Source organism: Ambystoma mexicanum, chromosome 1p, assembly GCF_040938575.1.
Source record: "Ambystoma mexicanum isolate Mex_15411 chromosome 1p, UKY_AmexF1_1, whole genome shotgun sequence".
In the NCBI taxonomy this organism is placed as follows: domain Eukaryota; kingdom Metazoa; phylum Chordata; class Amphibia; order Caudata; family Ambystomatidae; genus Ambystoma; species Ambystoma mexicanum.
In genome coordinates this window covers 1,055,783,230-1,055,805,215 of record NC_090921.1, presented here as the reverse complement: position 1 = coordinate 1,055,805,215, position 21,986 = coordinate 1,055,783,230, and the positions used below count along the sequence as shown (strand labels likewise).

The 21,986-nt window shown below is 46.5% G+C and overlaps 1 protein-coding gene across 6 annotated transcripts in view; it reads right to left on the bottom strand.

Moving 5' to 3' along the window:
• RIPOR1 (RHO family interacting cell polarization regulator 1) overlaps positions 1–21,986 on the bottom strand; it is a 713,696-nt gene that overhangs the window by 367,201 nt on the left and 324,509 nt on the right. For 2 of the 6 annotated variants that reach the window (XM_069604484.1, XM_069604487.1), the window contains exon 1: positions 6,950–7,073. The exons of the other annotated variants lie outside the window; for them this stretch is intronic. In XM_069604484.1, coding sequence (XP_069460585.1) covers positions 6,950–7,019 — 70 coding nt within the window. In that variant the 5' untranslated portion in view covers positions 7,020–7,073. Of the gene's footprint in view, positions 1–6,949; positions 7,074–21,986 lie in introns of those variants that run through there. 6 annotated transcript variants of the gene reach the window in all.

Sequence of the window (21,986 nt, the reverse complement as noted above, 5' to 3'; positions counted from 1 at the left end):
CTACTTAATGGGTGGGACGCGTGGTGGACCTGGGATGGGGTCTGCTCAACTAGGAAAGAATCGCTGGAACCCGCTACTTCTGAAGAACATCATTTGGTGATGTGCATTGAAAGAACTCCATCACAGGATTGAGGCAAAAGCGCAGTGGAAGTCCCCGGGCCAAGTGATCCTAAAGCATCGATTGGTTGGCCTCTGCACATACAGCAGGTGGTGAAAGGGCATCTCACATTCTGCCTGGAAGCAAACCCGACCTACTGATGGGAAGCTACAGGCTTGGAAGCCATGATGCACCCACTGGTTCAGTTCCCATTTTCATGGCCAACAATTTGCACCCAGTAGTTAACATTGGCTAGTGATAAGTGACTCTTGGCGAGTAAAAAATGCTGTGCTTGTGGAAACCTAAGGGGGCGAAAGACTTTTTATGCCAGGATAATTGCTTGCAACTTGACATTTTCATAATTCAACTGAAGATCGATCTATTGTGTCCCTTGATGAGTCTTTGCCCCCTATGCCCAACGTTAATCAGAAGAGTGCATTGGCTCTGAGGTTTCTGAGGAAAAGGGCCGCACACCCAAAGTTAGAGTGGAGAAGGTCACCAGCTCAGTAGGGAGAAGAGGAGACTGTGTCGCTCGTCATCCAGCTGGTACTCGTGTTCCGATTGGTGAAATTGTGTCAACCTAATTTTAAGGGTTGTATGGGGAAAATACACAGTTATTGTAGTCCAGCAATCTCTGCAACTATCAAGCTGTCTTCTATAGACCGGGTTGTAGGTCAAAGGATCGAAAATAAAGGATCGACTGGTAAAAGGATCGATTCAAAAGGATCGAATCCAAAAGGGTCGAATTTTTATTTTTATTTTTTTCATTTCAAACCCCCTTTTTTGTGGTAAAAACCACTTTTTTTCCAAAACAACCAAAAAAATAAAATATTAAAAAAAAAAAAAAAATGTCGACCCCTTTTGTATTCGATTCTTTTGAGTCGATCCTTTGGCATTCGATCCTTTAACTGGACACCGGCCGGATGGATAGTGTTAAATCAAACCTTAACAGCGATTTGTTCGGGTGGAGGTAAATTAGGGCCCCAGCATTGCCCAAAACAGCTATAATGAAGCAAATCCTCGCAAAGAGAGAAGACTTTGAAACATTCACTAAGAAATCTACATCTCAAAGTTGGAGAGCAATGATGAGGACGGTTGAGTCCAAATTCTGAGATCGCCAGAGCCAAATAATCATTTGAATAACAATGGATGGGTGCCTTTTGGCAGTGAGAAAGGCCTCAAATGGAGTGAATACCAGCGTGAAACGCAGTGGGCACGGGTACCGGGGCAGAACGAGTGTTTTATAGTAGAAGTTCACACAATCTCAGGTACTGACTGAGGAACTTGCCGGCAGGAATTTGCAAGCATGTCACCTGCAGGTTCATCATGACCCTGCAATCAGCCTGCTTTACTGCCAGGAGGATGAAAGTTAATATGGCCATCATGAATTTCTCCTGCAGGAGAAACAATTTCAACCGAGAGCGCCGATAGGTTGCCTACTGACTCTATCCTTTACTAGGCAATAACTGGCGGTATCCAGAGGGACATGTTGCGTTGCACACAGGGATATTACTTGAACCTCCTTTAGCAGCAGGGCTGAATAGGAGTGTGAAGAAAAATAGGCATTACTGCATACAGTAATGTTTGTAAATAGATAACCATTGGGCTGCACCTTCACCACCATACAACTGGGTGATCTCCAAGGTCAATAGGAAGCAACTATCTGACTATGAAGCCATGAAGACTCAATGACGATGATGGCACTAAGAGGGCATTGTTGGTTTTGGTAGTTTCTTTCTTTAAATGTAGAGCAGAGAAGGGCGCAGAGGCGACCATAATGTGTTTCAGCAAAAACAAAGTTATCTTGCGTTGAAGGTGAACAGCTTGATTTGATTGAAAATATGTCTGAAGATATGTGCAGTCTGACTGGTACTTGCTAACATTGCTGGAACCATGCTGGCTTTGGTTTGCTAAAGGACCTTGTTAACTGAGGGATCAAATGGACTTGCCTTTTGATGGCCAAAACCTATCACATTTTATTGCTCATATTGCTGGAGGGCTGATGTATGTCGCCCATCTTGTCTGTGTAGCAGGTTTACGTTCCCCGAGGCTGGCATTAACACCTGCGTTCCTCGCTCCTTTTTCTCTATCCACATGTTGCTTGTCACTTGTCTTCTGCCCTTGCCCATTTTTTCTTTTCAAATACTTTTGCTCGAGGATAATGTGGTGGCGCAGCAGGGAAAACCTGCCCTATTTCCGCCTGTCAAAAAGATAAAAGTCAAGGCCACCTGTGAGGGGTCAGGAATGCAAGACCGACACCAAGGTATCGTTCTTTCAACGTTTGCCATTTATTAAAATAAAAAGGCTGCAATAAAAGCCCATCTTTCCCTATCCTAACGAGGATGTTCCTACCTAGCAAACTAACCTAAAGGAAGTTGACCTACATTCCAAAAGTCTCTGACCCTCTCACTAAAACATACAACAAAATAACACAGAATATTTGGCTGTCTTCAATTCGACACAACAATGTAAAAGTGCAAACGTATAGGTTTTAGAGTACTCCTTGTGACCAGGGTTAGGTTCCCTTCCCCTGGATCCATACAGGATTACTCTTGGGAAAGTTCTGTTTCAACAAAGTTCTGTTCAGTTTAACACAAAAGATCCTTTCTTTCCAATGCAACCTTCCACTTGGCAAAGTAAAAGTGTCTTTCATAAACACTTGTTCAAAACTCAAAGCAGTTGTTGTTCTCCACAATATACTTCTTGGTAAGGCAAATGTATCTCATAAAACATAAGTTCATAAACCAAGGCAATTGTTTTCCTCAAGATGCAAAGCAATTTTCAGAATATCACACTTACTGTTCAAATGGAATACCTTTGTCAGGACAGCCCAGCAACTACCTTTGGTGATGTAAGTTTGTCAGAATAATAATATGTTTAACAAGTTCTTTCCATCACACCTTCTTGCCACAACCACACCTCTTCAAAACATCATCTTCTATCCTGTTATACTCGCCTGCCAGGACTATCTACTATTGATCCCTTTCCTAGCTTATTCGCCTGCCAGGACGAAAACTCCCACACTAATGGTTTCAATGGCAATATTTGTTCCAAGATTCTCCAAACTGGTATCCCAATGTGAGGAGGGCTGAACAATGGCTGCTTCTTTTAATAGTCTGTCTGTTGGCAATGTGGTTTACAAGTTTCCCCACTGGACACTTAAGAAAGGAGAATTGCGCTACTCCTTCACAGCCTCTTGGCTGTTTGTAATGCAAAGGGGAATCGCGCCCTTTTTACCTTTTCACTTCATTAGCTCGATATTAAAAAGTATCAACCTCTGCCAAATGTCCTGCTCAGGGGCCCCAGGGACAATTTTAACTTTAGGTCAACTCACCGGTCTGTTTTCTGCTTCTGCCACAGAGTTCCTGCACTCGGTCTACTCTGTTGCCGGCTTGCGCGCAACTTCAGCGGTCTGCCCACCTCTTCTCCGGACCTCTGCCAGCTCTGTTGGAACTCTGCATCTTCCTGCTCAACTATGCAGCACATGTCGATTTGGGTACATGTTTTCCATACGGCTGGGCTTCTTCTCTCGTTGCCGTTCACAGTGCTGCTTCATGCTGTGCGTACTCTGCAATGTCAAACGCCTTCTCTCCCCACTTTAGCTGGCACTCTGCTTTCTGCTGCAATTCTAGGACTCCGTACTGCTTCTGCCTCTACTACGCTTTTCACACCTCTCCTCACCTGAAGCTCATTCCTGGGTTTAAAAGTCCTGCTCAAGTTCTTGTTTTACAACAACTAGACCATACATTCTGTTCAATGGTATCTGGGATCACTAGCAACTCTTGAGTTCATCTTCCTTGTCTCAGTACCACAAGCATTATGGATATGGAAGCCCAGAATAGATTGCACAGCAGTTACATTGGTGCGTTCTACTTTACAGTATGCCGTTAATACTTCAGGGAGCGTAGGGGAATCATGAGTTGAAGAGGTCACCACTTCCCCCTGATAGAAGACTCCTCCCACATAATACCACCCCCAGGGTCAGGATCGGGTAGAAGCTGCCTTCCCCTGGCTAGGAGATGGTCTACTACAGTACTTGGCTGTCGGAGTCGCTGTTCACTGCTCAAGCTTCGCTGATTGCAGCCAATTCCAGTATGATAAACCATGCGACTCTTCAATGGAGTACTGTGAGAATGCCAGGCACTGATGCAAGCTGTGAGCACTCTCATAATACAGAATTATAAAGGAACCCCCCTAGAAAGAATAGTGTGGACCACTAAGGGCCCATCTGCAACAAATGAGCTATGTAAAGCCTGGTGTTTTATAGAAGTTATTCCTGTCACATGTCAAACGCATTTGAAGGGCGGTAGTTCATTTCTCTAGAACACGGATGAAAAATCGGAGAGCACACTATCTTGGCAAACTTTGACATCATTAGCCACAAGAAAGGGAGCGGAAGACATTGGAATACAAAGTGACTAGGCGGGATCACCTTCGTAACCGAAGCTACCAGCATGGCTCCTTACAAATCTCAACCGCGACCCCCAACCTGTGAAGTATCCCAAAGACCCACACTGTTGCCTCTTTTTTCAACATTTATATGACATGCCTACTAGACCTCGCCACACTCTTGCCTCACCTGTTACAACCACAGAAATGAAGCAAACAATTTATAAACTCAAGTACAATAGCTCATTGATGTTGCCAGACCCAAAGAGATCCCTTGCAAACGAAGACCCAACAGACTAAAGCCCACCTTACCAAAAGAGTACCCATGCTTTGCAGTGCGACTCCTTCAAACACCATCACAATCCCATGTCCTGCTGAGACTGCCTTTATGCAGTGTCATCCTCCATTGCAAGACACCCCGGAGAGTACAATGGACAGTAGCCTCACGCTAGAATCGTGATATCACTAGTGCGAACAAGACTGAACTACGGAAACGGCCTCCATCTTGGACTCTGGAAATACCTCATGTTGAAACCACGACAAGGCCTATACCCGGCAGCTAGGCTACTACTGATGAGGATAAAAAGGTATGAACACACCACCCCTGCACTATGCACGCACCACTGGCCCCTCATCAAGAAATGAATGTCAAAACCCACTGCGCTTACCATGGAAACGGCCCAGTCTCCTTTACAGGGAAATGTTACTACTGTGCAGCATTTAGGATCCTAAGGTTGACCAACACCCCTCTAGTCGTAGTCACTAGGTTCAACAGGCCAGGTCATTCTCCCTACCAACCACCAAACGTTGGCACTCCCTACCTAAGCACCTCTGCATGGATGACCACCACTGGACATTCAGGAAAATAAACCCATTGCTCTTCAACTCACTCAACTGGATAAACATCAATAAACCAAGATCAACTCAACACAACAGAACCCAATCCTGGTACCCCGATCTTACAGGCAGTAGATGCCTACACCGCCAAGAAAAAAACCTCTACAATGGAATCTGGACTGATGGACCTTCGGCTTATAGTACCACATTCCTGCATACATACCTAAACAGAACTTCACCACCTCTCTTCAAGATCAGTAGGCGCTATATCCAACAAATCAATATTAATAATAAGCTGGTAAGGTGTAGATCCAGTGAAGGGAACCACTGCAAGCCATCAGGCGGTACCAGTTCAAATGCCCATCTGCTCTCTTACAACTCTCCAACCCAGACCACAATCTCCGAAACCAAGGAAGGACTCTACCACTACAATCAAATGAGTCGCTGAAGCCCATGCCTCCTCTTGTTTCTCCCCTTTCCCAACTGTCCTCCCTCGCCAATGCCTCACTACTAAAATCTCTCACCATTGCACCACACTTACTCCCCAACAAATGACCCACATGGTCTAGCAAACACACAACTCCCTGTACATTTGCTATCAGCAGCCCCACTGCACCTATCGCTGCTTTTTCAATCCTGGGGCCACCTCAACAGCCAACCGGTTCCAGCGAATGCTCCCCGCACAAAGAGAATACATACTGGGAACAGGTGTGCTTCTAACTTACGCACATCAATTCAACAGGATTTTGCCCTTGCTTTTCCATCTGTCCTGCTAGCACACCCACCCGCCTTTTCATTTAGTATCCCTAAATTACAAGCGTACCCAGAGGAATGATATTTAAATAGAACAAGATTGGCTAGAACCAGGACATATAACCCAATAACCCAACTTCAAATCTCTGCATACCTAATTAACCCAAAAACCCACACAACCATTTCTCGCCCAGCAAACCGCACACACTTCACCACACCGCAACAAACACAAACCAGCACACGAGGACTCACTCTGATCCGATACTTACACCAAAGCTCAGCGCACAGTGGAAACCGAACTGAAGCCGCCCACAGCACACCACTCTTCTCACTCACCTACTCCCTCTTCACCGACTAACCTAACCCCCACCCACCCTCTTCTTACAGATCCGCCAGAGCGCCTGGGGACCAACTCCGTTGGTTACGGTGCGCGATATAAATACCTTTAACATTAACATTTTTTACAGAGCCACACACAGCGAGGCCACCCTTATGGAAGAAGGGGACTATGCAAGGCCACTTACCTCACCTAGCTGTGGTTTCCCTAACGTGGCCTCCATGTTCTGGCCACTTTGCCAGAAGGCTGATCTGGGCACCCTCATACACAGGAAGCCTCAGTGAAAGGCTTTCCTCAACCAGAGACCAGGGACAGTACTGGTGGCAGCAGGGCAAGCTTCCCAGACACACAGACAGCCTGCACATCCAGGGTGGCAGCAGTGCCTACCTTCTGAAACACAACAGGTAAATTAACTACAGCAACAGTGAGCCAGCACAGTGATGGTTCCTGCATTACACCAGAAGGATGGAGAGGGTGGCACGTGCCCCCCTCACTGACCTCAGCAGCAGGCACATTAACTCACAGAGCTAACTTACTTGCTCCTTGAAAACAGCAGCAGTGAATGAGACATCCTTCCAACCAGTTGCTCCGGACAGCCTCCAGCATAACGATGCCATCCTCTCCCAGGCTCCATCTGATGCAATTCTAACCAAGCGCCAGGCAGCCAGCAACAGCACGAGGAAGGAGCCTCCCCCAGCCTGCCAGCACCCGAGGCTGCACATTCCTGGCATTTCACAGACAGCTTGAGGCTGGTACTGAAGGGAGGGGGCTCCTCCGAGGTTATCATCTGCGACGAAGTAATGAGAGTCCATGCGGTGGGGGGGGCTAGAATGGAGGGGGGGTTTGGAGGGAGAGGGAGCAATCGCCTGGTCCTGCAGCACACACCACCCAAGCACCAAGCGGCATCGCGAGAGCACCGCGATTTACAGTGAACATGATCAACACAGTCGAGATAATCCCAGCTGCTCGCACGGTTACAGAGCATCCAGAGATGAACGCTGCGAACCAGCCTGCCACGGCCCTCACTGCTGCCAGCACGGTCAAAGACAAGCAGGAATAGACCACTGAATGCCCAACTCCAAATCACGCGGCATCACTGCTGACCGCACTACCAGGGGACCTTAAGAGCAGGGATCATCCCTGCTGACCGCACTAATAGCCAACATACAGAGCAAAGCTCATCACCACTGACCACACTACTAGGTGACATCCAGAGTAGGGACCACTACTAAAGCCCAAACTACCAGGTAACCTTTAGAGCTCATCATTGTTGACCACACTACCAGGGTGCATCCAGGCCACAGCTCATCAGTGCCGACTGCACTATACCATGGGGCATACAACGCACATGTAACATTCAGAGCAGAAATCACCACTACAGACCACACTACTAGGGAACCTACAGAGCAGAGCTCATCATTGCTGATCGCACTACCAGGGTATCTTACAGAGCAGAGCTCATCATTGCTGACTGCACTAACAGGGAACCTACAGAGCAGAGCTCATCATTGCTGACTGCACTACCAGGGAACCTACAGAGCAGAGCACATCATTGCTGACTGGACTACCAGGGAACCTACAGAGCAGAGCACATCATTGCTGACTGGACTACCAGGGAACCTACAGAGCAGAGCTCATCATTGCTGACTGCACTACCAGGGAACCTACAGAGCAGAGTTCATCATTGCTGACTGTACTACCAGGAAACTTACAGAGCAGAGCTCATCATTGCTGACTGCACTACCAGGGAACCAACAGAGCATAGTTCATCATTGCTGACCGCACTACCAGGGAGCATCCAGGCCATAGATCACCAGTGCCGACTGCACTACCAGGGAACCTGCAGAGCAGAGCACATCATTGCTGACCGCACTACCGGGGAACATCCAGAGCAGAGATCACTGCTATCTGTGGTATTAAGTAACATCCAGTGATCTTCATTGGTGGACGCAGTACCAAAGGAAATCCATCATAAAATACCCCAATCAATACCTTCAGAGAGGCCCACTCTGGATGCTGCTGGAGCATCTTTTCTCCAGCCAAAGTCCCAACAGCCAAGTGGCACCAGGGATCATTTGAACCGCAATCCCCAGCTTATGGCATCGTGCCGGACTGACCAGCCTACACAATGCCAATCTCTAACCAAGAACCTCATGCCAGCTTTGGAGAGGAGAAACGGGCCATGCAGGCATGAAGCCGAGACGAAGATCTTCCGGAAGTAGCACAGGACATCTCAATGGGGACTGTAAACGCTGATTTTGGTCTGAGGCAAAAAGGGGTGCATGAAGTATGCGCCCCCATAGAAAGGGAAAAATAAACGAGAGAAACCTACATTGAAGCAAAAACATTGATTCCTCCCGCAATAAATTGTGTGCCCACTTTAGGATGTTGAATCAGTGATGTCAGGTAATCTGGGAGGGGATCATTTACAGCAGCACATCTGTTGGCCATCTTGCACAAGGAAGTGGCCGCCCAATTGTTTCAAAGAGTGAGCAATCAATTGACTGGCTAGTCGGCCACTCAAACAGAACACTGAGAGCTAGGACAAGTTACCCTCAAAGGATTTGAAGAAATAAACTATTGCCTTCACTTGAGCAAGGCCCAGCGACTTACCCCCCCAAGAAGAATCCCAGACCCAAGTGACACAGCAATTACAAAGAAAGTGCATCCACACAGTGCTTCTGATACGTTTTTGAGGTGGGGGTATTTTACTACGTATTTTTAAATGTTGAGAGTAAATGCTATTTCAAGGGAGTGAAAAGAAATGTTCTCTTTTGCAAGAGAGTAAAAAGTATGAGACATCCAGCCGATGCAGGAAAAAAATGTAAAGTGTATTTTAAATCATTATCATGCAGCAGTCCTCTTTGTAATCGAAAAGTAGGTTTCTCACAATTACCAGATACAGCACAGTGCGCAGTAGCACAAGCACCCTCCTGCAGGTGGAAACAATGAGCCCCCAACACTGCGAGCTTCCCTCGCATGCAGGAAGTAGGCACACAAGCAGCATAAGCTTTGGATGGCTTGGCGCTCACAGAACAAGCCATGAAGCCTCCCCCACACAAACCGAAACGGCGCATCAGGACAACAGCGATGCAAGCTTTCATCATGTAGAACAGGTGAAGCGGACAGGTGACAGGTAAAGCCAGGGTAGACGATCCCCACAATTAGAACACACAAGGAACGGGTCTCCGCAGTAGGAGCTCCATCACATGGAACAGGTGAAATGTAGGGTTCAGGAAGGCACACTCGCCTCCTAATGCGGCAGAAGTATGTCATGTCCCTCAGTACATCATGCCTTCCTCACACAGAGCAGGTACGTCGTGGGCCTCAACAGTGCAAGATGACCATACATAGAACAGACAAGTCGTGGGTCACAACAGTATCAGTTCCCCTCACATAGAGGGCTGCATGGGATGGAGCAGGACAAGCCCCCCCCCACACTGAACAGGTACATGATGAGCCTCAAAGAACATTCCCAGCATGGGCCTCGGCTATCCAAGCTCCATTCACATCACATACATTAGCAACACCATAACCACGGCAGTGGGAGCACCACCCACACAGAACAGGAACAGCTAACTGCATTTGCTGTGCAGACTCCTCACAGATAGGACGGATAAAGCAGTGATAGTGACGCACCCAGACATGTAGGCCAACTCTGCTCCTGGAATCAGAAGATGGCTACATAGTAGGAATTATGCAAACTGTAATAAGAAGGAATTCAACACAAGAACAACAAAGTATTTGGGTACTAATTCCTAGCCGCGGTACAGCTGCTTTACTTGTGTACAGGTGCGTTATAAATGCCATATCATATCATAAACCAGGTTACACAAGGGGATGTTATTTTTACAGGAGGATAGGTCACTCGATATGCCTTTCATTATTCTGTTACACGGTTCCGCAACTTTGATCTCTTCTGTACATATTTTAATTTTTAAGAGCAAAAATAAATCTGGTCAATTACTTGGTAAAGCAAACATGGCTTCTATTATGTGTTTTAGGGTCTGACATCAGAATAGTTTTTGCTTCGTGAATAATGTAAATGTCCTCATTTCGCAGAACTAGTGCTTCTACACATAATACCCTTGTGATACAAATGTGCAGAGGTCAGTGTACAACGCTAAAATCTATATCTAAGGCCATGATCAAAGGGTGGCTGGACCGTGTAAACCTTCAGAGGTTGGTAAACTGACCATCAGTTGAGGGTAATAAGGAAAACGGTGCTTCCAAGTTGGGCAAACTCTGCATGAAGCGCTTCAGAAAAAATGGAAAGTGTATTTGGATTAGCACTACAGTGGTATGTGTGGCAGTGTTTCTATTTCAGTTGCAAATGTAACCCATTTCTTTTTGATTGTTTTCTAACTGCACTTGAACCTTGAACTGGCTGGAGAGTCAGGTTGTGAATGTTTGAATTGCAGTTTTGAAGTTTTTTAAGATTTACCACATTGACTCCAAGTTAAGGTGAATGACTTTTTAAACTGATGAATCTGAGGATGTCGTCCCTATTCGCCTGAGGGGGGTGGGGGGATCCTTTCCCATGGGGCCAGGGTGGTGCGTCCACAGTACAATAGCCCCCCCCTGGGGGTGGTGCACCGAGGGAGGGTCACATGGGGGTGGAAACCCCTTATGGGACTAGGGACGATCATACTAGAGAACACAGCATTTCCACGTCAATACACCTAAACCCTCTCCAACTCCAAATCCTCCTTCACTCTCTTTTGATAAGGCCAATAGGTGCTATTGTCAACTTAGCCAAACTAATGCACTAGACAAGATCAAAACATCAGAGAATGCAAAGTATGCTGCAGATGGCTCTATGTCACTATTTCAAGTATTGGGAGACTTAATATGCTTCACAAAACTTAAACATCAGAGAATACCAAGCATGCGGCATATGGCACTATTTGGAGTACTGAGAGAAAGATGACGAGGAGTCCAAGAATCACTCTGGAGAAGCTGCAGCTTCTCACGGTATGCGATTGGCCCAAAGCAATTCCACTATCCAATGCAGGAGTTTAAAAACGGAGCTCAGCTGAGACTGGGAAAGAGAGTGGTCCTCCAAGGAGCAATCCGGCGAGCCATGCACCGGCCGAGCAGAAGAGAAGCCGTTAGGGTAGGTAGGCCCTGAGCAAGGGATACTGCTTTGCTGCACGAGGTAAGTCCAGTCCTCCCGATTGTCGGACAGAAAACTGATCCAACCGTTTTCACCACTACCTGCAGAGAAGGGGGCGTATGGGACTTGTGGCGTACCAGGGTAGAAGGGGGGAGAATTGGGTCGGGATTGTTCTACGGTCCCTGCTGCCCGCTCGTTACCATTATCCCGGCTCCCGTGCTTGTTTTCACCCCCAGTTCTCGTTTTCTCTTTCCTACTGGAATAGTCTCCAACCTGTAACAGGGGATCCTGGTCACATTATGATACAAGTTACGGGGCTCTCTAGAATTCTAAAGATGTCCACAGTAGGACCATAACCCAATTCATCAGGTGGTCCAGGGGGGGGCATGGGAGGACTTCTACAATAATTGTCCAAGTTAAAACGTCTGTGGTGCATTCGAAAAGAGGCTCAAACAGCGGCAGAAGCTTATGTCCAAGCATTAATAAGTGACATTCTAAATGTTATCCCCTCCGATGAGCCAGCACCACATCCATCCAACCACAGCCACAAGCCTCCCAACAACACACCCAATCCTTAACACCACACACAGTACTTCTATGGTTACGATGCTCTGTGGGTCTTAATCCAGTGCAGGCTCACTCACAACGCTGGGTATGCAGTCTTTATAAAGAATCTTTTATGAAGACATGCTTTTATACCGAAACTTTTATATAAAACGAAAACACATATTGATAATATATGCCTGGGTGGGGTACAGGGTTAAATCTTTTTGGAAAACGGTGGGGGTGGGATTTTTGAGGTGGGTAAATGATGCATCGGGGGAGGGGACCGGCCAACATTTTTCGTTATAAAAGAAAAGTTTCGGTATATGTGCATTCTATATAAAAGGGGCTGTTGTGCCCAGCGCAGGCAGACATCAGACCACTGGCTGTGATGGAAGCCAATCCTAGGTTTCTGCAAGCCTTTACTTAGCTTCCATACAGTATGTTGCCTGCGTGCGATGCAAGCAGAGGCTGCTCTTAATGTAGACTTAGAAAGGAACCCTGCATCCTCCGTGCCACACCATAGCCAGAGTTCGCTATCCCCTGTGGGAAAATCTTCGTGTAATATAGTATTGAAGGATGCCTGCAGAAGAACAAATGTATCTGGAGAGTTATTGCGGGTTTTATGTATGAACAGTGCCCCCGGGAGCACCTTCTGTCTTGCCACTTTTGTCAGAAGACTGATCTTGGCAGAGCACCGGTAGCATTATATATTCACTGAGGGAGGATATCCTGGTTGACTGTGTCCATCTGGACGGACGCTGGCCATTAATGGGGAAGGAACAAAGGCTTTGCATAATCTAAGATTGAGCTGAATTACTTTCATTAGATTGTAAAGATGCCAGGCTACTGAAGGCTTAGTAAGTATCCTTTAAACAATATGCCAGGGGCCCTATATCCAGAGGAGAGAACTCTAGTGACAAGGATTTGTGTGTGAGGAAAAGCTTGGTTTTGAGCAATATTTAGTTTGGTGATTTAGCAGAGGAATAAAATCTGGGAGTTTGTGACAGATCTGTGAGGGCGGAAGAACCTGAGCTTTTTTTATTTTTAATATAAAATAGCATGGGAGAATCTGCCTCTGAAAGTGAGGCCTGCTAATCAGACCCCACTTTCATAATGTCCAGTTCTCAAAAGTATAGCGCAAACGTGCATCTCTGCCAAGCCGGTCTACTCACACCCTTAAGCAGCAGCATTATAGTGGAAACATGAGAAGCACAGAGTGACGCGCATTCTTGCCAACAGCTTAATGGACACCAATGTTCCAACAGCCAGGGATTGGCTTTAACCGTTGGCCACTCTGATGCAAACATATACAAATGTGTGCTCCTAGAGCCTGGGGCCAGATTCAAACCTAAACATAAGTCTAATTTTGACATAGTGGACTCTGGGAATCTGCAATTATAATAGCCAAAATCTACTGATGTCATTATTGTCAGCTCGGTTGCTAGCGACTCATTTCAGTGACAGGACCTTGGGTGTCATCAGCTTCTGAACAGGGTTTCACTCAAAACCACCATTGGGGCCTGGCCCAGGAATCCCACTTTTGATCTTTCTGGGAAGGATTGTCACCTTTGCCAGAGGACAGGAACTCTCAGAAACACCTTTTCAAAGGAAAGCCCTGCCAGGGCAATGGAGAACTCACACCCAGGTACCAATTACTAGAAACTCTGATATAGAGCAGACAGGAGGGTGGGGGGCAGAGTAGGAGTAGTCTAAGAGTCATTGAATTATGCCAGAGCTCCCACACGTCCAGTGTCCCCCTCCCCACTTCCTGCAAAGCACATGTGGGACTGACATCCGGCAGACAACTCTGAGCAAAGCAGCCAGGATTGGACCCCCTACAGAAGTATTTTAGGAGAAAAATCCACTGTGGCATATTGCCTATTGGAGGGGGTGCGACCACCCAGTCGGTTGAATCATCTTTGGGCTACATAAGAAGCATTTCTTCTATACTTTGTTGGGGGTGAAAGTCTGCACCAAAGTCTTCTTCCATTGAGGCAGAGCTAAAGACTGCCATGAGAGGTGTAAGCCCTTTCCTTCAACGATCCCAGAGGACAATCTGGGGTGATCTGATGAATTAAAAAGATCTACTGCAAGCCGAGATCACTGGCAGCCAGCAACCAGCTCACTGAAGGCGAGAGCCCCTGCAAGTGCTCTCTGGAAACTTCCCTGGCAGGGGGTTCAGAACAAGGATCCTCCTTTCCCCTGGACTTGTTCCACCAGCAACCAGAAGTCAAGACCAGCTCTGGGCACCATTTGCCCTCTTTCATCAGTTTTCAAGTCGGCTCAACTGCTCGAGGTGCTTTTTAAGCTGCTGCAATCACCCAAAGCTGCCTTTGGCACTCAGGGATTTGAAACTGTTTTCAAGCCATCAACCTGACCCATTGCCTGGCTGCGCTCCATCTATCTGAGCCAATTGCCACTGAAGAACAGCATCACATCATTGGAACCCTTTGAGATGACTCAACCGACCCAAGGCACCGACTCGGCCATCGTCTGTCTACCTGTTCTTCCCCATTTAGAGCCTATCACTGCTACAGGACTGCACCATTTCACTGGACGATCTCGAGCTGACTACTGTCCCGATGCCTGCAATCGGGAACAACCGACTTGAAATATCTCTTGAATCGACACACTGAAAAGCACCTGGAAGCTTGGCTCGCCGCTGTTGAGCTCCAAAAATGAGCTGATTAAAAGGAACCTGAAGCGGTTCTGTTCACCTGGCTTGCCTTAAAGAGCTCTAGGGACTAGAAAGACCCCACTATCTAACCTTTTAAAAGACACATCCATTGACCTTGAATTTGTTCCTTAAAGTATTGCCTGTGACGCCCTGTCTTCAGACACACAGGGCCCCCTTTGGTCACAAAGTCAGTATATTCTGCATCTTCTCCCTCAGGCCTGGGAATTGTAGTGTTTTTGATTAGTGTGTTTGCATTTTTAGTTTCATTAAAGTGTCCCATTATTATAGAAGCTTGGTTGGCCCTCTATATTTTGGTATCACAGTACTATTGTTTGTTGGACTGCTTCTGTGCTAGCTCACATCTCTCCTGAAGAGTGCAGCCTGCCCTCGGCCCACATTACCACAAGAGTGATGGAGGTTCTCCTGCCGGACATTGCCAGTTTCACCTTTAGGATTGGGATCACTGCTGGGTTAGCAGCAGTGTGGGGCAGAGTAGGAGTTTTTTTCACTACTCCTCCCCACCCTCCTGCATAGCAGTAGCCATTGCATCACAGAGCTTGCCCCTTCTTAATGGTTGTTACACTACCGACTGATGTTTACTAGCCATGGGCATTTTGTTTCATCTAGATCCCGAAATGGCTCTTTTTGGTTCAAGACGGTCTCTATTCTCAGGGTGAGAAAAGGTTTCTTGGTCTACCAAATTAAGATGTCTTCCATAGGTTATTTTTAATTCTGGAAGCTAGGTGTGCAGTCCAAAAAAGTGCCCCAGTGTTTCCATGGAGACAGATTTCAGGTTTGAAAAGAGATAAGGGCGAGCGTGGTGATCAGATGAAATCCTGCCTGGTGGCATTTCAATAGACTCCTCCTTGCTGGACTAGAGTAGATCCTAAGCATCCCCGCTGCTGGAGTGCTGGGCCCTCAGATCCCTGGAGTGCACATTTTAGTTTCCAAAGCTGTCCAAAGACTGCGCAGGGCTGGAAGGTTGGGTCATTCCAATATATATATATATATATATATATATATATATATATATATATATATATATATATATATATATATATATATATATATATATATATATATTTATTTATTTTTTAAAAAGACTGCTTCTTCGAGAACATGTTAATCAGCTGCCTGATCGACCACACACTCGCTGCTCCCTTCTGCAAATTTGGCAGTATATATCTACAGAAAGGTCGCAAAATTTGCTGAGAAAATATTACACCGAGTTCAGAGATCTGCATGTTTTTTTGAATGAAGTTCTCTCTATGATCAGTGCGCCGCCGCCACCGAAGCAAGGCGCAGTGTTTATAGAGATTACCATACCATGATTATGTTTACGGAATGGCTTTAAATGCTCTTCTATCGACACTGATTGCACCTCACTTAGTGAACCCCAGAAAGCAGTCGCTGTCAAGGCAGCAGCTTGCCATACACGCTTCGTAAGGACATCTATGCAGTGGGTAAAAGGAGATGCCCATTGCCCACAAGAGCACCAAATGAATGCCCCACCTTAGGAGCCAGGCTGAACCAAGAAGATCGTTGTTGGTAGTTGTCTTTATAAACCCACTAAGACTTCCCTAGTTACTGAAATTCGAGAAACTGGTTGTTTTCTTGTGTGATGTTGCTAGGTGCATTCTGACAGTAGCTTAAGCCAAGCCCTTTTCCGGCAGATAGAACATGCACAATTAAGCATCATTTGCAATGATGTGGGATCCCCGGAGGCGGCCATTTGGCAAGCTCTTTCCATTTGGACGAGCAATACGTTTATTTCATGTTGTTCTCATTTTACTAACTGTGCATGCAGCATTCTGGGGTGCGGGGGGCGGGGGTTACGTGGGGGTAATCTGCACATGTCTAACCCCAGGAGCCATGCAGCTAAATTCAGCGAATGGAAGGGGCGGGGAGGTCTACACCCAAGACTGACCCTTTCGGTTTCTTCTGCAAATCTGTGTGCATGTGCAAGGTAATGAGCCGATTTCGAATTATGTTACGTCATTGGAATCCCACGGACCTTGGCCATGTGGCTGGTCTCCAGGCAGTCTGGAGCATCTGAAAGAGAGGGGACTGGGTTGGGCTAGCGGGGAGCGAGGGAAAACGCAAGATTGGGAGCGAGGGAAAACGCAAGATTGCTTTGCTGTTGTGTTGATGTGTGGAGACCGGACGCAACACGAGCTGTGTGCGTGGGTCTGCTTCTAGGTGCTGTGTCGAGAGCATGGAGGCATGTGTGTCCAGAGGAGAGACTTGCAGGCTTGCGGTGCTAGGATGGATTGGTCTAGAACTGGCACATGTAAGGTGAGTGCAGAACCGGTCTTGGGGGGGGAGGGGGGTGGAGAGCCAGGTGACTGCTCGTGGCGCCACAAGTCCCCACCACGTCAACTCGGGGGAGTCTTTCAAGGGCAGAAGGCGTGGCAGGCGCCTCATTGTCATTGAATGCAGCCGCAGCAGCGGGCTCATTTAATGACAACAGGGTGCTGACGCACCCTATTCATATCATTACCTCCTCGCCGGAGCAAGGTTTAAATTAATAAAGTGGCCCATCCTGGCCCCGCCCCCCCTTCCGCCCTGCCAACTGTTAACCAGGGGCGTGCGGAAAGAGCGAGGGGAGAGCGCCAATTCGCCCAGGGCGCTGCTGCCCTTAAGGCCAGCCCTGGGCGAGTGCAGCGCATTGTGGTGGCGTTGCATTCTGTTTGATGTCTGTTGAGAGAGTTGTTCAATTGCTGTGTGTGAATGGCTTAGTTGGGAGTAGTGTGCTTGAGGGCAGAGCATCCATCTTAAGTGGCCATGGCGACGTCTCAGTAGTGGCGCATATCATGCAAGGAAGCTGTGAGGCAATGTAATGACGCGGCACCCTGATGTAGGCTGGTCTTTCTGGCAGAGAACAGTGTGCAGCGACTGGAGGTACACGGGTCGGGGGTGGGGTGCAATACACAGGGAGAATGCAGCAGCGTGCACCGAGTAGAAGGTGGGTGACAATAGTTCCCAAGTATGCCTGTGTGACACACATTTGAACTATTAATATAATGGATAACTTCAGCTTCTTCAACCCACTTGCTCTTACTGGGACAGCTGGAAATGGGTTGCCAGGTGTCCAGTAGAACCCTTGCATAGCACCAATTGCCCTTCAACACCACCTGTGCATGTCAGGAAAGAACATTTACATTTTGTAAAGGCAATTATACAGATTTCTGCGTTTGCCTAAGACCACTGGCCAACTCAATTCTCATGTTACCTGATTTCCTGGTGCTCTTCTACTTTACCTGATAACGCATGGATGGTGACCAGTCCTCATTTCAACTACCCCGCGTCCCAGTACCCGTGGTAAATGCTGACTGGCTGGTTCCATTTACCTCCAAACCGTTGACGTACAGCAGGGTAGGAAAGTTAGGAGAATTCTGCAAGGCGGTTGGCCTTGGTCGGGCTGGAGGCTATGATTAGGCTGTCTAGAACTACGCATGCTGGACAGCGATGGCGGACGGAGCCTTGTAGTAGTGAGTTGCTGCACCTTTTCCAGTGAGTGGTCTATCAAGGTCCTCTGTGTCCCGACGGGGGTACAGGTTATATGCCAGGGCCTGGGTGCATCAGTTCCCGACACCAATACAAAGGAATTCTAGGTGATGGCCAAGTTCACAATCAACCAAGAAGCACTAAGAATTGAATCTTGGAGTAGCGATGGATGGTGCCTGGAGTGCTCAGCATAGGCAAAGAGGGGGACACTTACAGCGAGGCATCCTTTGGAGTCTGTATGAGGCATTCCTCCTCGTAGGGGCACCGCAATTCTGGTAAGGAGTCTGAAGGATCCAAAGAGGAACCTGCAGCATCGGGGACAGGGTACCCAGAGGCAGCAGAGTCTCCCGGCCTCTGCCAGAATTGCCCAAGGAAAATAGGGTCAGGGTGCCACCCTCGGGTGTGCCCCTCAGCTAGGGAGCTAGAGCTCACAGCCGACTCAAAGTCAACTTCAGGTTCAGTTTCAAGACATTGTGGCCATCAGGCGCCACTGGTGTCCAGCGACCGAGGCCTGGGGGTAGATGCAGGTGGAGTCTGCCATCGCTGCACCCATTGCCAAAGCGGAGAGCCCTCAAACTGGCAGGGAAGCCACTTCAAGAGAAGCACATTTTCCGGCCCTCAATCTTCCATTCTGAAGGGAGACCAAGTGGAAGGGGGGGGTCTTGTGGAGGTGTCCCAGAGACCGCCATTGCTGTCATTCTCTCATTCTAACCTGTCTTAGCTTCTAGCGAGCAAGATGGCAGAAGGGGTACAGTGTGTGGCAGGAGTGGCACGAGTGCCCTCGGGGACTGTCTAGCCGTCTGCTTAACCCAGCACAGCCCTGTGACAAGTGCGCTCAGCTGGGGTGTGAACATTCCTCCAGCCCGCCCCTGTGCCACTTTAGTTATGCTGACACTCTGAACGCAAACAATAAAAGGAACAAAGTTAATGTAACAGAGCTTTAAGCTTTCAGATGATAAAGTGCTCTCCCTGTGAGGTTCATACCTTGTGGGCGTGGCAGCCAGGAACTGCAGATGCCTTTCAACTCAGACACAACATGAAACTTACATCACAGCGGATGGGTAACCCCTAAACCATGGAACTGGGGAACAACAATGTAACACAAGAAAATCCCAAAGGGGAAAAAAGGAGTTCACATGGAAGAGTACTGTATTAGTTTGAGTACTCAGTTATGGAGAATAGAGGCGAAAAAGAGAAGGAAGCCCAGTCATAAATATTCACATTTTCAATAGAAATTTATTGCCATTATAAAATTGCATAATAAGCAAACATCAAAACCACAATAAAATAGATGAATTAAATTTTAGTATAATCTACTTATCAAATCTAATACTTTAAACCATTCAATCGCAATTTAATTGCCACAATTCATAACCTCGTATAACTCGAGGTAAAATATCACTATCTCATTTTAGAATTTCATTCAAATAGTGGAAATGCTGTAGAAAAAGCGAATAGTTAACAATTGGATAAGGTACTAAATACAACCAAGTGCTAAGTACCAAGTTGTTAACAAAGGAATAAGGTACTGGAAGCAAAAAAGTGCTAGGTGCCTACTGTGCATACATGATCTTCAATACTATGCATACATGATCTTCAAATATCAAAACAGTTTCGGCGAAATCAACCTATCTAGCTCAGTTAAACGAGCCAGTATTCGCCTTCTTCAGGGCGCACTAAATATTGCCAATATAAACCTGGAACATACTAATGCTTAAATTTGTGTCTATCATTCAGTAGTTCTCACAGGTAAACCTTTGTGCAATTCATGAGGGCTTGATTGTAGATCTAGAAGTCTGTTAGAGACGTTGACCCTTAATAAAACACATTAAAACAGACAAAATAGAAAAAACAAAGAAACTTTATGTTAAAATACAGAATATAATGAGTGAGCCTCCTAATATTCAATGCCTCAAGCCATAAAGATAAAACCTGGGGATATATATATATATATATTCACCTAAGTTGGTCCAAATGTGGTGCCGAAAAAATGTGTTAATTTCGATCCGCCACCCAAGCAGGACTGATGATGCAAATGAATTTACATCTGAAAAGACAAAAATAGGAAGCTAAGAGAGATATCCCAAGATTATCTCAAACTTCAATTGCTAAAGCACAGTGTCCCCCGTCTCCACAGCGAGCAGATCTGGCCCCAAGGCCCAGACACTCCTTTTCCTCCACCCAACCTCCCTTTTCCGCCCCCGGCACAAGGGGCGCCCCCATTACAAAACTATTTCGAAACCAGGAGAAGGGCATACCGCAGGTAGCCCCACCATCGGCAGTATATAACATTTCTAAGAGACAACTTAGTGAACATGAGACTCGAATTTTGGAGAAGGGTTTCTCGTTTGTACCCATGAGAAACCCCTCCAAAATGGAGGTAGAGATAGAATTACGCGGTCTATTTCGTAAAATACGATTGCGTGATTTTTTTGGGAATCAGACCCATGACAATGATGACGATGGCCTCCATACCACTTTGAAATGTAAATCGACCTTCACTCCTACTTTACAAATGGTCTCTGACGAGACAGCGGTATTTGAAAAGGCGGTCCTTAAAGATTTTAACTCCTGCTATAGTACCCCTTACAAACATAGCAGGGGTCCTTGTTTCAACTTTGGTAGACAAGATTGGGCCAGCCTTCAAAAACTCAAGTCAGACACCTCGATAATTATAAAGCAGGCAGACAAGGGTGGCGGAATTGTTGTCATGGATTCTATTCAATATGACAATGAAATTCTGCGCCAGCTTGATAATTCAGCTATATACAGGAAACTTCCGAGTGATTCCACAGAGAGCATTAGAGCCCAAATTGCAGTTATTGCCCAACGAGCATTAGAAAGTGGAGCCATCAATGATAAGGAATTTCGTTTCCTTACTATTAAGGGAACCAGGACTCCGCTTATCTATGTACTTCCCAAAATACACAAGGATCTTCTTAATCCGCCGGGACGCCCCATAGTGTCATTATGCGGATCTATATTAGAACCCATTGGTCAATTTCTAGACTATTTCCTTAAGCCATTGGCGGCCTCTACTGAAACATACCTGGCTGACACCACTGATGCTATTAAACATCTTGAGGGTTTTCCTTTCAATCATGATTCCGACATACTTATGACTCTAGATGTGGAGTCATTATACTCTAATATACCACAAATGGAATCTTTAAAAGTAATGAAAGACTTTTTGGACTTACGGCCAGGTATTCAAGTAGTCCCAACTGAAATATTAATAGATTTACTGGAGATAGCTCTTTCACGCAACTATTTCCGTTTCAAGTCTACCTATTATCTACAAGTGAAAGGAACAGCGATGGGGGCAGCCTTTGCCCCCAATTACGCCACACTTTTTATGTGGAATTTTGAAAACCGGTGTATCTTGTCAGATATTAACCCCTACAGAGACGCTATTAAATTGTATAAACGTTATATCGATGATATAATTATAATTTGGGACAAAACAAAGGCAGATCTCCTTTTATTTCTTCCATGGCTAAATGCGATGGATACGAACCTTAAATTTACTATGTCAGCCAACAGTACCTCTTTGCCATTTCTGGACCTATTAATCAAGAATTCTGAGGGCCACATTACCGTCGACTTGTGTCGAAAAGAAACGGATCGAAATACTATTTTAAGATTTGATAGTTTCCATCCCGAATCATTGCGCAAGAGCATTCCATATAGTCAGTTCCTTAGGGCTAGACGGAATTGTACCAAAATT